The sequence below is a fragment of the Vicia villosa genome, linkage group LG5 (assembly GCF_029867415.1).
Source record: "Vicia villosa cultivar HV-30 ecotype Madison, WI linkage group LG5, Vvil1.0, whole genome shotgun sequence".
Taxonomy (NCBI): Eukaryota; Viridiplantae; Streptophyta; class Magnoliopsida; order Fabales; family Fabaceae; genus Vicia; species Vicia villosa.
In genome coordinates this window covers 266626-282120 of record NC_081184.1, presented here as the reverse complement: position 1 = coordinate 282120, position 15495 = coordinate 266626, and the positions used below count along the sequence as shown (strand labels likewise).

At 34.1% G+C, this 15495-nt stretch overlaps 1 protein-coding gene across 2 annotated transcripts; it reads left to right on the top strand.

The window, feature by feature from the left end:
• The first annotated feature begins 6380 nt into the window (after positions 1–6380).
• Positions 6381–13041, top strand: LOC131601056 (pyrophosphate-energized membrane proton pump 3). Of its 2 annotated transcripts, none has more exons than XM_058872775.1 (15): positions 6381–6537; positions 6756–7033; positions 7118–7321; positions 8354–8505; positions 8587–8734; positions 8822–8954; positions 9379–9551; positions 10247–10367; positions 10479–10666; positions 10877–11314; positions 11398–11562; positions 11660–11815; positions 11925–12036; positions 12288–12507; positions 12736–13041. In XM_058872775.1, the coding sequence occupies exons 2-15, from the start codon at positions 6938–6940 to the stop codon at positions 12833–12835; spliced, it is 2406 nt and encodes an 801-aa protein (XP_058728758.1). In that variant the 5' UTR covers positions 6381–6537; positions 6756–6937; the 3' UTR covers positions 12836–13041. The 2 variants fall into 2 exon arrangements, with proteins under 2 accessions (XP_058728758.1, XP_058728759.1); XM_058872776.1 differs by having other exon boundaries at positions 6736–7033.
• The last annotated feature ends 2454 nt before the right edge of the window (positions 13042–15495 follow it).

Genomic DNA, 15495 nt, shown 5'->3' with positions numbered 1-15495 from the left:
TAGAATTCTGACTAGAGGGAAAGGAAGAGAATTGGTCCAAGGTACAATTCTCATTATAAAGGAACTTAACTCATATTATAAATAACCCCTTTCAATTTCAGGGTGGTTGACCAAGTAAAAACTGGTCAACCACTCTAAACTTGTCTCTGAGTGATGAACCCCATAGTTCATAAAGGCTCGGTTAAGATGTGAGTCCACTAATCATGTCATGGGATATGTGACACAGTGAGACTCTTATTGATAACCTTTTCTCTAACATAGAATATGTCAAATTTCATTTGTTGATCTCGAAATCAAGTGAGAGTTTTTAATACTAGGCTAAGTTCATGAACCAAGCAAATATTTTGACAGATAATCTAACGAATCAAATGAGAGCTTTTACACCAGGTGAAGCTCACGAACTAAACAAAGATTTTCACGGACAATCTCACGAACCAAATTAGAGATTTTATTGGCTAAGCTCACAAACCAAACAATGACTTCTCACAAGATATTTTACATAAGAGATAAAAATCCTCTTAGGTAAATTACAATACTACCCCAAACACTAGAACATACAAGAAATGTCTCACTGATATTTTTCACTCTCAAAAGCACTAAGGCAATTTAATGAAAAAGAAAGAATGATAAAATAAAGAGAATGGAGTGAGAAAGTATATAGAAATACATTCTCTAGTGTGTTTTGAAAGTGAGGATAAGCCCTCTATTTATAGTGAAAAATATGGCTCAAAAAGAAAAATTAATTCATGGGACTTTAAATGTCGTAATCGATTATATCATAATTCTAATCGATTATGAGCTCCTAAAAAACACAAACCCTAATTCTCAAATCTACCCCATAATTTAATAAGAAATCATAGTGCAAAATCTCAAAGACAACAACTTATTTGAGACGTCACATTTTCGACTTAAACAGAATCTCATGCAAGCTCATTAATAAAGATACATAAAACATGTAAACGGAGGAACTCATAAATCATTAGTCATTCAAATCCAATCAACTTTATAGCATCGCAGCGGAATTCAAATAACAACATAATTCAAATCATAACATCTTCACCAACATGGAAACAATTATTCAACATGTCTCAATCAACGAGAACAACAACAAAATCCAACAAGATATAACAACAAAATCAAAACACACAAACATCCCCCGAGTGCTACGTATCAGATCATAGACACACTGACTCGAGCTATAAGGTAAACAACTACTCTACGTTGCTACCTGCACGTGACCAACAAAGGGTAACATTCAAACGAAAGGGGTGACATATCAAACAGTATAAAGGAACGTATGATAATATTCATAGCAAGGAAAAGATCATACATCGTTCACCACTTCTCATCACAAGATAATTTTTAAACGACAACAATGTTATTAACCAATTATGACAACATAATCAAATTCACAAGTATGATATCAACACGTCACAACAAACATCTCATCATCTCAACAATTAAAATGCAATTCATATGCAATTCATACGCGACTCAACTTATGCAAACGCATGTGGTACCATTTGGAATAAAACTCCCATCGTCTCAAAAGTTGCCATTTGGCACATCGTCGCTTTTGCCATTATAAGGCCATCGTCGCTTTTTGCCATTTTCAGGCCATCGTCTCTTTATGCAATGGATGTGACTCAATGATGCAACCTCCACACAAATACAACATTCACAACATGCCAAAACAACTAAACATCATCAATTCAATATTGAAATTCAACGACAACAACACAATCATCACTATTCATAGTAATGCATCACTTTGCAATCACGTCGCTATCTTGTATCACCATACAACAATATCTCACTTCACAACATCAATCACAACATCAAACGATACATTTCAAGAAAAAATTTCAAAAGGTTTCCAAAGGTTTTTTAAACCATTTTCATTAGATAAACATTGATTAAAGCTTCACGGAGGTTCAAACGACACTTAAAAAGGAGTTACAGATCAAAAGATACATCTAATAGAAGTTTCAAAAAGTTTTCATCAGCACTGTTCGCTTAGCAGCTTCAAGCGCGCTTCTCATAACTAAATCCAGAAGCGAACAATTTTCGCAGCTCCGCTTAGCGAGCTCGCGAATTTTTCAAACTGTTCCCAGCATCCGCTTAGCGAGCCAGGGGTCGCTTAGCAGACGTGCGATTATGCAGAAAAATCACAGATGTGACAGACCTGCGTAACCACACTTCCACCACCCAAAACTCTTCTCAATCAGCAATTAAAGGCATATAACAACATCATCTAACATCATTCATCAACAATCGTCATTCAAACATGATTTCAACCACAATTTCATGAAAATCCATCACAAACCCTAAGATTCTACAATATACAATCAAAGGCCACTACACGTACAATCTAACCCACCCTAAATATCATCATACAACCCTTTATCATAAAAGAATCCCACCCTTACCTTGGGTTTAGATTGAAGACAACTCTACTCTTTAACCTAGCTTTCTCCTCTTCTCTTCTCTTATCTCTTCTCTTCTTTCACCAAAATGACTCTAATTTTCTATTCCCCTCAATTCTCATATTTTGTTAAATCCTTACTAACTCTCAAATTGCCAATGGGCAATAATTAGCACCTCTCAATTACTAATTCTATCATAGGCCCAATAACTACTAACCTCACTAACTTATGTCATTTACTAATAATTCCCAATAAAATAACACAAAATTACTTAAACACATAATTAAATAAATAATTCACATAACACGCATTCAAATAAAATACTTAAATAAAAACGGTCGTTGCAATGTTAATAATGTAAATTTGAGCATTGATTTACTTGTTCATGCATTATTTACATTGTTAATGTATTCCATTTTATGATAGTTTTGATCACTTGTTATATGTTGTTGAACATATGTGTTGCATGACTATTTTTCATTTTGTTGCATGTAGCATGTTATCTTCTTATTCTGTATTCAATTTTTGTTGTTGTATATTCTTCTTACTTGTTTAGCTCATTTGTTCATCTGAAATTAATTTTTATTTTTGGTTGTTTGGTTTCTAAATCTATAACAATCGCTATCTCTTTTTGATATTGTCAAAGGGGAAGAAAGTTGTAATGAGTCTAGAATTGCTTTATGCGTTTCATGTGGTGGTTTTTGAACAATGTTTTAGGGGGAGCACAAGAATTTTTCTTTTAGCTCAAAGTCGACTCAATTGCAAGTGAAAGCTTGCCAAGCATAAAAAAAAGGGGGAAAATGCAGTTGGACATCTCTAGGGGGAGATTGTTGCACAGGGAGAATGTAGTTACACATCCCTAGGGGGAGATTGTTGCATATCCTTATCATATGCAGGTGGAGGATCCCTGATACCTTTATTTTTTGCTTGTCTTATCACTTTCGTTTATTATCATTTATTGAGTCTCCCTCATGATTACACATCTTTTGAATCAAGTTTGAAATTGATTTTTTATCATTTTAGCATGCATAAAACAACGGCTACGTTTTAATTTGATCAAGATGTTTTTAGTCAATTGCATGATTTTGTGGAATAAAAACTATATGTGTTTGGTTTAAGTTAGGTGCAAAGAAAAATCTCAAAGTACCTTTTGAATTATGAAAATTTTGAGTTTTTGAGTGTTTGATTCGAATCAATCAAGATACACACTCATTATGATTCGAATAAAATCCAACAGGGGTGAATAAAAGATTTTCAGAACAATTTGATTTGAGTCAAGATTAGTACATGATTCAAATCAAGCTATTTTCTGCCACCTTTGCTCAATTTGATTCGAATCACACTTTGCACATGATTCGAAGCATACAATGTTTTAGCATTTTTTAAGGGCTTGGAGCAGTTGATTTGAATCACAGTTTGTACATGATTCGAATCACGAAGTCTTTTAATTCGAATAAACATTGTACTTGATTTGAATATAGTGAAAATGGGTCAAAAATCATAATTGATTTTATTCCATTCACTTGATCACTTGACTCAATACATGCATTGTTATTGATTCGAATCTAACCAACTTCTATCCCTCATTTTTGTGCTTAAACTCAAGCACATACAAAACCTTTTGTCAACACTTTTTCATGTGTGGAATTCTATATTCATTTGTGATTTTTTGTGAAATTAACTCTCTCACTTTGAAAAATTCAAAGTTCTTGCATTCTAATCTTTTTCTTCTTTAACCTCAGTTTGTGTTTCAAATCTTGATGATGAGAGATCTGTGATTGATTGGGGGAGACACTACCTTGAAACTAAACGTTCTTGGAGATTGGTTAAAGATTTTTCAGGTTGTTGCAAAATTGAAAAGTTGTCACTAGTGCTGACAAATTCTGGTGAAAAGAATGTGGTTCTTCTCTCCAGATTGACTTAGTAGTGATTGTATGGAAGATTACGAATAAGGCGGAGTTCTGCTTGGATCTTAAGACAATTCATAGCTTAAGGAATCGGTAGGATCAAATGGTTGATTGCTACAGATGAAGGCTTGGAGCAGAATTGCTGTTATTGGAAGATTTAAAAGTGTCGATCAAGTAAAGATTGCACATAAGAGTTTGTCGTGAAGTTGTATACAAGTCAAGATTCAGAATTGAAGTTTTATTTTCTTCATCATTACTATGGATAAGTGATTGTATAAACTCTTTGAATATTTATCAAAATAATGAAATTATGTAGGTTCCGATGGGAAACCATTGAAGAGTGCACATAACCTCACGCGAGGACGATAGAGTTGAAGCATTATAAACCTTGGTGTCATCTCCCTACCTTTTGCTCTTGCATTTACATTTCGTAGTAGATTGCATGCCTATGTTTTTCAATTTATAGAGTAGTTTATCGTTCATTGCATTGTATCGATTTATTTCTTAAGATTAGGTTTTGTTGGAATTGGGATTTAGTCGAGCTTTACGGGTGATTAAAATCTAAGAAACTTATTGAGTTTAAAATTCACTAATGTAATCATTGTATAATCATTTCTCGTGAATTATACTAGTGGTATCGATTGAATACCTTATGTATCATCATTAATTTGATTTGTGATTGTTGTATATTAATCACATGTGTAAGTGTATTAATTTGTATTCAAGTGCAATTCCCTCTATTTCGCTATAATACCTCCATGCACATACTTTGAAAAATCTCAAATATTTCGTTTTCAAAAAATTGGTTTAGCTTTATTTTAAAAAATCTATTCACCCCCTTCTAGACTGTTTTCTTACACCATATTCTCACATAACAACCAGTTATTGGGATACTCCCATTAGTCGGAGATAAAAAATACCTCACCTTCTATGAAAGGCTTCGCGTCTGAGTGACTATGTAGTGCTATATTTGTAAAGGGCCTGACCTAAAGCGATGCCTTAGGATCTCTCTAGAAAAAGGCAACGACGTAAGGTCGTCCAGAGGGAGGTATCCCCTCGCCCTTAAGTCTTCCTCACCCGTACGGGGAAAAAAAATTGGGATATGACATGTCTTGGATAAAGAGAAAGTCATGGTCGTTACTGACTCACGTCTCCCTTGAAAAATAGGGATTCAACTGTCCACCATTTGACTAAGTGGGCTGTGGCCTTTTTTGAGGAAATTCTATGCCCTATAGGCCACTATAAATACATTGTCCCTCAAGGGGAAAATACAGATTCCAAGTCATACCCTCTTCCAAAATGAGTTATACACCTACTATAAAATGTCTTTATAGAGAGAACATGCATACCTATACTTTTGACCAATACAATTGTTATTTTAAAAAGATGCATTTTGAAGTAGATTATGAAACTTATTTAGATCTATGTGGCCCAAGATGATGGTTGAGATTAGAAAGAACACACATTCTAAATACTTTAGCTACTATATTAGTAGGCTCTCCAATTCCATGCCCTAATTGTTGATCGAACATACTTACTCAGAGTGAAATAAAATCAAGATGAAGGATGCTTATGTAATATTTTAGGTAAAAACCATTTTAAATTAGAATCCAATTTAATTAAATAATTTTATTTAAAAACAAAATAAAATAATACATCACAAATTATTATTAAAAAAATAAAATAAAATAATACATCACAATTAATCTCTTGTTAAATTTACCTTTTTAATATGTGGTAGTGAATATAACTTTTTAAGAAATATCAAATTTATCTAAATTCAAAGTGAACTTGATTTCAGTCACAAAAAAAAGTGAATTTATTATAAAATTGATTTTAAACCAATAATAAAAAAAATACCAACAAACATAAAAAAAAAATAAAACTACAAAGGAAGAATAACGCGGGTGTGTGTATACAACACAATCGACCAATCAGAAGGAATCGATTATGACGTGGCGCAACCTTATTGAATAGCTTTGACACGTTAACCATAAATCTCATAATTCGTTGATTATTAATTAATATAAAAAAAGAGAGGGAACGAAGTGGATCAATCAGAAACAAAAACCGTACAATAAAATTTAATTTAAAAAAAAAAAAGAAAACAGAAGAAAAAAAAGAAAGAGCTTCCGCTTCGTGTATGTGACTGTGTCTCTGTGTGGACTCTGAGAAGAGATTAAGCTAAACGCGATTCCGAAACCGTAAGCACTTTTAGATCTCATTTTCAATTTCAATTTCATTTTCATTCGAATCGCTTTTCGTATCCTAAATGCCGATGAATTTAGATCCGGTTACGTGATTCCGTAAATTCTCTCTAAATCCTAATTTCGAATCTCGTTACTTGCATTCATCTTTCAATGTAGTTAATTTCTCGTTTTGTTTTTTTGTGAATTGTGTAGTTTTTGTGTGAATTGTGTAGTTAACTGTGAAATAGTGAAAGGGAAGAAGAAGATAAGAAAGCCCTTTGTATTGAATGTGAATTGTGGGTTTTGATAAAGGAAATTCAAAATTCAGCGACCGGGTTCAGGGGGTGACTTGCCCCAAGGAGGTGAGTACAGCCCTTATCCTGTTATACGGAGAGTGAATTCGACGCATTCTATAATGATGGATGAAGATATGGAGAGTGGTGCTTTGGGTTCTTATCATGATAGACCCAGAACTTTTCCGAATATGCGTACTAAAGCTTACACACCTCTGGTAAATTCAATGTCTGATCAAGTGTATACTTTTCTTTTAGTAATTGTGTGGTTGTTGAAATTGTGCACGGATATTTTTCTGCAGATATTTCGTGTTCTACTGGGTATAAATGTTCGTGTGCTGTTCGTTCTTTTACTGCTGGGGTTTGGAGCTGTCTTTTACTTGGCGGCAAGAACATCTCCGATTATTGTGTTTGTTATCTCTATTTGTATTCTCAGCTTCTTTGTGGCGATATATCTTATGAAGTGGGTGCTTGCTAAAGATGAGGGTCCCCCTGAAATGGTTCAGGTAAATCTTTTTCCTATGTTTTTGGATGGTTTGTTCTCTTACTTTACTGCAATCTGGAAATATGTCGTGAATTGTGTGTATTTAAGTGAGGGTAAAGTGCGATACACACGAATGAGGCTACACTAATCAATATCCTTCAAGATTAGGGAATAGAATCAACTAAGAAAGAATCCCGTAAACCCACTGTTGTGGCAAGTAGCTTCTTCCCATTTCATGAACTCTGATATTTTCTAGCAAATTGCTTTTAGGAAATGGTAAATATTAAGAAGAGTTTTTCTAGAAAGGTGTTAAGATTGACGCGAAGCAACTATACCTCTTTGTAGGCGAAAAACAAGTTGATTTTTTTGAGTCCCTTGACTTGAGAGAGAACAAAGCTGATTACCATGAGTCACTTATGAGAGAGGTTTGGCTAAAATAAAATTGCCATGTGGTTTCTAGCCTATAGTAAAAGTTGATTTTCATGTAAAATACAACTTCTATTTGGTCATTGGTAATTTGTGTTTTGGACTTCCCATTCAGTTTTCCACAGTTTGATTGATCTGGATGGGCTTGGGCTAAAGTAACACCTATATTGTAGAAAGGATAAGAATTTGCCTCAAGTGGATTGATCATGTGGTATGAAGAGCAATACAGGCTTTAGTTAGAAAACTGAATCAGATGAAAGATAGTCCTATTTAAACAGGACGACACAGACAATTCAAAAAATAAAAAATGAAAATGGAAAACATGAATTTAGGCCCAAAGTAACCTTGTGAAATACACTAGTAGACGCAGGTAAACTTTATCAACTATTAGCATTAGCAAGTTCAAAACATTTTATTAATGTGCATAGATCCTGGTTTCTGTCAGAAGATCTGTGAGGCCATTTGGTTTAACTCAAGCTTAATAATAAATAAATTAGTGGTTTAGCATGATAACAGTTTGTGTGCTAAAATTATTGTAAAGAGTCTTTCATGATGAATGTTTGATAATTGGATCGCATACCACAAACACCTTGTTTTCTTGTGCTGAGCTTATCATATTACTTTCTAGATAGCTGATGCTATACGAGATGGAGCTGAAGGATTTATTAGGACGCAGTATGGAACTATATCCAAGATGGCTATGGTGCTAGCTCTTGTCATTCTTGGCATATATTTGTTTCGCCGCATAACTCCTCAACAGGAAGCTTCTGGCATAGGAAGGTGACATCACAACTATATTGGCTATAAATCCTTTCTTAAACATTTTACATGTTCTCATCTGTCATATACATTCTATTTCAGGACAACATCTGCATACATCACTGTAGCTTCTTTCCTTTTAGGTGCCCTTTGTTCAGGTTCTGCTGGATATGTAGGGATGTGGGTCTCAGTTCGAGCCAATGTCAGAGTCTCTAGTGCCGCGAGACGGTCTGCAAGAGAGGCATTGCAGGTTAACTGTCATTAGTTCAGTATCCGCTCCTGAGAAAAAAGATGAATAGTTCACTATTCCTATATTAACTGAAAGAAAGTTCTGCAGGTAGCTACTCGTGCAGGTGGTTTATCAGCTATTATTGTTGTTGGTATGGCTGTAATTGGTATAGCAGTCCTTTATGCCACATTTTATGTTTGGCTGGGAGTGGACACACCGGGTTCAATGAAGGTTACTGATTGTATGTGTAGACTTCTCCCCCAAACTTATTCATTATAATGAATGAAAATGTTACTTTTAAAATGTTTGAAGTTTAGATGTTGTATTATTAACATAGATAAGTGCTTATTATGTTTCATTGTTATAGTTTTCCATTTGGTAAGTGTTTGTGATCTGGTGAATTTCTATTTGTGTATAGATCTGATTGTGGTCCCGGATGGTTCCTAAATGTACTGAAAAACCCAAAAGATTATGTCCTTTTCACCCCTAAATGTACTCTGCATCCATTTTAAGCATAGTGAGCTGAAGTGGGGATAATTTAATTTGGTCTGAAATGATTTACAGCTTATTTGACTGCACCATGGTTTTCTCTTTACTGTTAGGGATGAGAGCATTACCTGCATCTTTTTGCTATTTAATTTTTATACATTTTTGCTTTCCGTCAGTGCCACTTCTTCTAGTTGGATATGGATTTGGTGCCTCCTTTGTCGCACTGTTTGCTCAGTTGGGTGGTGGAATTTACACTAAAGCAGCTGATGTTGGGGCAGACCTTGTTGGAAAAGTAGAACAGGGAATACCTGAAGATGACCCTAGAAATCCTGCTGTTATTGCTGATCTGGTAATTGTTTAATTGTTGTATATGTCATCAGGGGTTTCAGTAGATTACCACTAATTTTCTCAGGGCCATAGGATAGTTTGGAAAATTTTAAATCATAATAAGGTTATAATAAACGGAAACATTATGTCTACTTACTATTGTTCATATTTAATTTACATTGATGTTTTACATGGTCATATGTAAAGGTGTTCTTAGATTTTAAGTTCCTAAGACCTAAATATTTGCATTTATTCTTATGTAGAACTTTTGGGGTTTCTCAAACTTTTTTACTCATTGTTTTGGTTTTGTTAAACTATTTGATAACTAGAGAAGAAAGTATGTAATAGAAACTGGTATATACTGATAAATTTAGAAGAAAAAACAACAATTTTTTTACAATTTAAACATGGAATTTTGTAGTGGTCCATCGTAGATGTATATATTTCAATATATCTTAAATTTAAGTTTGTTGCAAAAAATATTTAAAAATAAGATATCATGAAAATTTTATAGACATGGTCATATACTGATTGATAAACATACAGGAAAATTTTGTAAAATTCTTTCACTCAAAATTATAGACATCAGCCAAATGAAAATAACTGTATGCTGTTTATAATTTCCATGGCTTTTCTGTTTGTTCTTTCTGTCTTTACTGTTTTTTTCCTAGTCCTGTACTTCCAGTGGTATCTTAATGGGGCTGGTTTTATTCTAAGGTTGGAGACAATGTGGGAGATTGTGCTGCTAGAGGAGCTGATCTTTTTGAAAGTATTGCAGCTGAAATAATCAGTGCCATGATACTTGGTGGAACAATGGCACAGAAGTGTAAAATTGAAGGCAAGTGCCTAGTTACTCTATCTTGTCTCTTCCTTCCTTCCTTCCTTTCTTTTTGATTTTCACTGAGTTGTATGCTGTTCAACTAATTTGATGTTTTTTCTTTTGATTCAGATCCATCTGGCTTCATTTTGTTTCCTCTTGTTGTTCACTCATTTGATCTGATAGTTTCATCGGTGGGAATATTTTCTATTCGGGGTACACGTGAATCTGGAGTAATGACTCCAATGGAAGATCCTATGGCAATTCTTCAGAAAGGATATTCTGTTACAATAGTCTTAGCTGTTCTGGCATTTGGTCTGGTAATAGTTAATCTTCATTTGAGATATCTCAATTTGGCTTTTCTAAGTTGTGTGGATTAGCCAAGAATACTGTGTTCCATTTGATGCGTTTTATTTTATCGTTGAAATATGTAAATTGTGTTTCGGACTGCATAACATAATATCTTCAACCTTTTCAAATTCATTTACAACTTCTATCGCTCTTACCATTTTAATTTAATTACTCTACAGTCTACCCGGTGGTTACTTTATGTTGAGCAAGCACCTTCAGCATGGTTCAATTTTGCTTTGTGCGGGTTGATTGGTATCATTACAGCATACATTTTTGTTTGGATCACCAAGTATTATACTGACTACAAGCATGAGCCTGTGCGCACATTAGCCCTTTCCAGCTCTACTGGCCATGGGACTAATATAATTGCCGGGGTCAGTTTGGGGCTGGAATCTACTGGTCTTCCAGTCCTTGTGATCAGTGTGGCGATCGTCTCAGCTTACTGGCTGGGCCAGACTGCTGGACTAATAGATGAAACAGGAAACCCAACTGGTGGGCTTTTTGGCACAGCTGTAGCAACAATGGGAATGCTTAGCACTGCTGCCTATATTCTTACCATGGATATGTTTGGCCCAATAGCTGATAATGCTGGAGGAATTGTAGAAATGAGCCAGCAGGTATTTCCGGCCAAACAAATATTTCCTTACTGTTTATATTTTAGATTTCTCATGGTACATAAGCTGACATTACCTATTATCAGCCTGAAAGTGTCCGAGAGATCACTGATGTCCTTGATGCCGTGGGTAACACAACCAAAGCCACCACCAAAGGATTTGCCATTGGCTCTGCTGCGCTTGCTTCTTTCCTTCTGTTTAGTGCTTATATGGATGAAGTTTCTTCATTTTCTCTTGAACCTTTTAAACAGGTCTGCAGAACTGGTTTCCATCTAACTCAACTATTTAAGTTATGCAATTGAGGGAAAAGGAGAGAAAGTGTGATTTGAATCTTAAACATTATTGCAGGTTGATATTGCAATTCCAGAAGTTTTTGTTGGTGGGTTGCTGGGTGCCATGCTTATATTTGTCTTTAGTGCTTGGGCCTGTGCTGCTGTTGGCCGGACTGCGCAAGAGGTTGTTAATGAAGTAAGAAGGCAATTTATTGAAAGGCCTGGTATAATGGTGAGTTTAAGTTTGTAAAGTAATGTTTAGTATGTTAGTTTATGTTTTGAACCTCTCATTTTTCCTCCCTTTTTTTCCCTTTCTGTTGATTACTTAATGCTTTCTACAGGATTACAAGGAGAAACCAGATTATGCTCGCTGTGTTGCAATTGTAGCATCTGCATCATTAAGAGAGATGATAAAACCTGGTGCTTTGGCAATCATTTCACCTATTGTAGTTGGTGAGTTAACTTCTGTTTTCAATTGTGTTTGCCGACATATTATTACTAGTAAAACTTGTGGGAGAATGATAACATTTATACAAGTTTTGGTCTTTACCATAATCATCTCATTAGGTGAAAATGAGTATTTGTTGTGACTATTTAAGACATGGAAAAAATAACCTTATTAGGAGAATTATTCTATGTTATATTTCACTTTTCTATGACCTGATTGGTGAATGTTAATTGTATATTTACTTTATTTGTTGCAGGTTTTCTATTCCGAATTTTGGGCTACTATACAGGGCAACCCTTACTCGGAGCTAAAGTTGTGGCTGCTTTTCTGATGTTTGCAACAGTGTCTGGTATTCTTATGGCACTTTTCCTGAACACATCTGGTGGTGCCTGGGATAATGCAAAGAAGTACATAGAGACTGGAGCTCTTGGAGGCAAGGGAAGTGATGCTCACAAAGCAGCAATAACAGGAGATACGTAAGTTATTTCATATGCTACCTTCGGTTTACAATAATGACATTAACATGCCAATGACTTTTATGCTACTTTATAACAAATGGGTTTATGTTTTTCTGCCTATGGAACTTGTTTTCGATTATTCAGCCATTGTGGCCAGTGTTTATTATAACATACCAGTGACATTTTTCTTTGTCTAGTAAAGTAGGTCACTTTTAACAAGTACTGAATTATTTATTTATTTGACAGAGTGGGAGACCCATTCAAAGACACGGCCGGGCCTTCACTTCATGTCCTTATAAAGATGCTTTCAACGATAACGCTGGTAATGGCTCCCATCTTCCTGTGAGAGTTGTTGATATCGCTATTGTGGCCTCAAAAAAGCATACTTGTGCCAATTTGATTTTGATATTTTTGGGAGTAGAGATAGGTTGTATGAATCTATGATGTACATCGATGAGCCTGATTTATAGCCACTGAATTTTCTTGTTCTTGATCAGAATAAGAGATGTTAGTTGACCGAACAAATGGCAAATATAGATAATGTTCCCCAAATTTTTGGTCTATTTAGATTATGTGTTGTTATGCGCTGGTCACGAAAAACTAAATTAAATGGTGCTAATTTAAATATAAGAATCAATCTCCTGAACAAAATATGAAGATCAAGGTCTTGGATAAACAATTTAATTACTCATTTATTTAATGAGCACTTATTTATAAGCAATTTTTATGGTTGAAGATGAAATAATGTTTAACTGTTTTCATACAAGGTCAAGTACATTTCAATAGTTATTCGTTTTAAGCAACTTATAAAAATGTCACAAGTTATTTTTTAAGTCAGTCGAACATGTTCCAAGTTTTTTCCAATAAGCACTCTAATGTTTTTGGTTCACTTAAGCGGAAAAAAAAATTATAATTTCTCCTCTTCAAGATGATGAAGAAATTCTTAATTTTGAAGTATTACATCTTATTGGTGTTGGATTGTGTCTTTCAAATAGCACTAGACTAATCCAACTGTCTGGCTGTATAGTAAGGTGATAGATGAAAACACATTTCACCAAAAAAAGAAGTTATAAGCATAATAACTAGTGATGACATTTTTTAAGATTAAAATTTAGCTTATTACTCTCTCACTTTGGTCAATTTACTTAAATCTACCCTTTAACTAAGGTAGCCAAATTTGTGACATCTAATTTTTAATATAAATCAAATAAATCTTCATTTTACTATTTATTACTTTTTAAATTTTCATTACAACAAACTTGAAAAAGGTTATAAGTAGGGGTGTAATCGGATCGGTTTGGACCGGTTTTTGGTTGAAAAAAGATCCGAACCAATGATATTTCCATCGGTTTGGTTTGGTTCGGTTTTCAGCATTTTTCAAAAATGGAACCGAACCAAACTAATCGGTTTGGTTCGGTTTGGTTTGGTTTGGTTGATCGGTTTACAATGTTTATTTTTTAAAATATTATATTCATCCGTATATTCTCCATTATCGTGTTTTTTGGTGTATTTTATACTATTATTTTTTAAAACATTATATTCATCTGTATATTCTCCATTATCGTATTTTTTGGTGTATTTTATACTATTATTTTTTAAAATAATATGTTTCATGCTATATTTGTTCAAACAAATTACAAGTTGCTCTTATTCTATACGAAATAGTGACATGATTTCCACTGCATCATGAAATAAATTTCCTATCAAATATAAAAGTTAACACTTAGTATCAGAAAGTTGGAAAGGGATTTCAAAGCTTAACATATAGAATATAACAAAACGCACATTCATTAACATGTTTCACACCTCAAACACACATCAAAACTATTTTGTAACAAGATCTAAATGAGTTTTGATGAAGAAAAAGAAGGTACAAAAATATATGAAAAATAACAAAGAGAACTTGAGCACGAAGAAGACGACAATAACATATCATAATGACGGTAGTGAAAGGAACAATAGTTGTGGGCAGCAAGAGCAGCAGTTCTGTGAAAGCATAACTTTTGTGACTTATGGTTTCTACTGTCTATGTTTTAGAGTTTGATTCTAGATGCGTGTTTTGCTTAAAGGATGGAAGTGTAAACAAAGATGGATAATGGTTGGACCGATAAAAAATTTGAGTTTAATGATGGGTAGAATAAAATATTTAGAGCGTCATTATTTCCATTGGTTCGGTTCATCGGATTGGCGGTTCCTAAAAACTAAATCCGAGAACCGAACCAAACCACATCGGTTTTTATTGGTTTGGTTCGGTTTTTGAACCAAACCTATAATAATCGGTTTAATTTCGGTTTGGTTTGGTTTGGATTGTCGGTTTAATTGGATTTTTTTGATCCGCTTACACCCCTAGTTATAAGCTATGCAATACCACCTTTATGAGAGTTTGAAATATAAATTATAATAATTTTTTTAAATTAATGCATTTGTTGGGTAAAGGAGTACACACCTTTTAGATTAGACATTTATTTTGTGATATGTCTTGATGTGCCCAAATATATTGTCACAAGTTTGTGTTGTGTTGGTAAAAGGAAATTCCTATGATTTTTTAAATTATTATTTTTTTTTGGAATAAAATATATTGATTCCAAAAATCAGAAATACAAAACGATTTTGAAGATCCAACTCTCAAGTGGACAAGAAAACAAAGATGAAAAACCTAAGAAGCCATAAAACAAGCAATGTGGCTTTTTAGGTCCTTACGAAACCAACTCCTATAACCTATTTTCCAATGATATTTTTCACAACTTGGACTTTATCAATCGGTTTTCTAAAATAGGCCCCATTACGATAGGCCCAAGTATCATATAGTGTTTCAGTTAGAGCTAATTTAAGTTAGAGTTAAATTTTTTTAGACGGACTGCAATCTCTCTACATTTCTCTGCATTATTCAGCCTTATTACATTCCACGATACAATCATGTTCCCACGTCTAGCTGCACTATAGGACCATTCCAAGTCCTAAGAGCATTAAACACATTGCTGCATGGTATCTCCTCTTCATTACCTT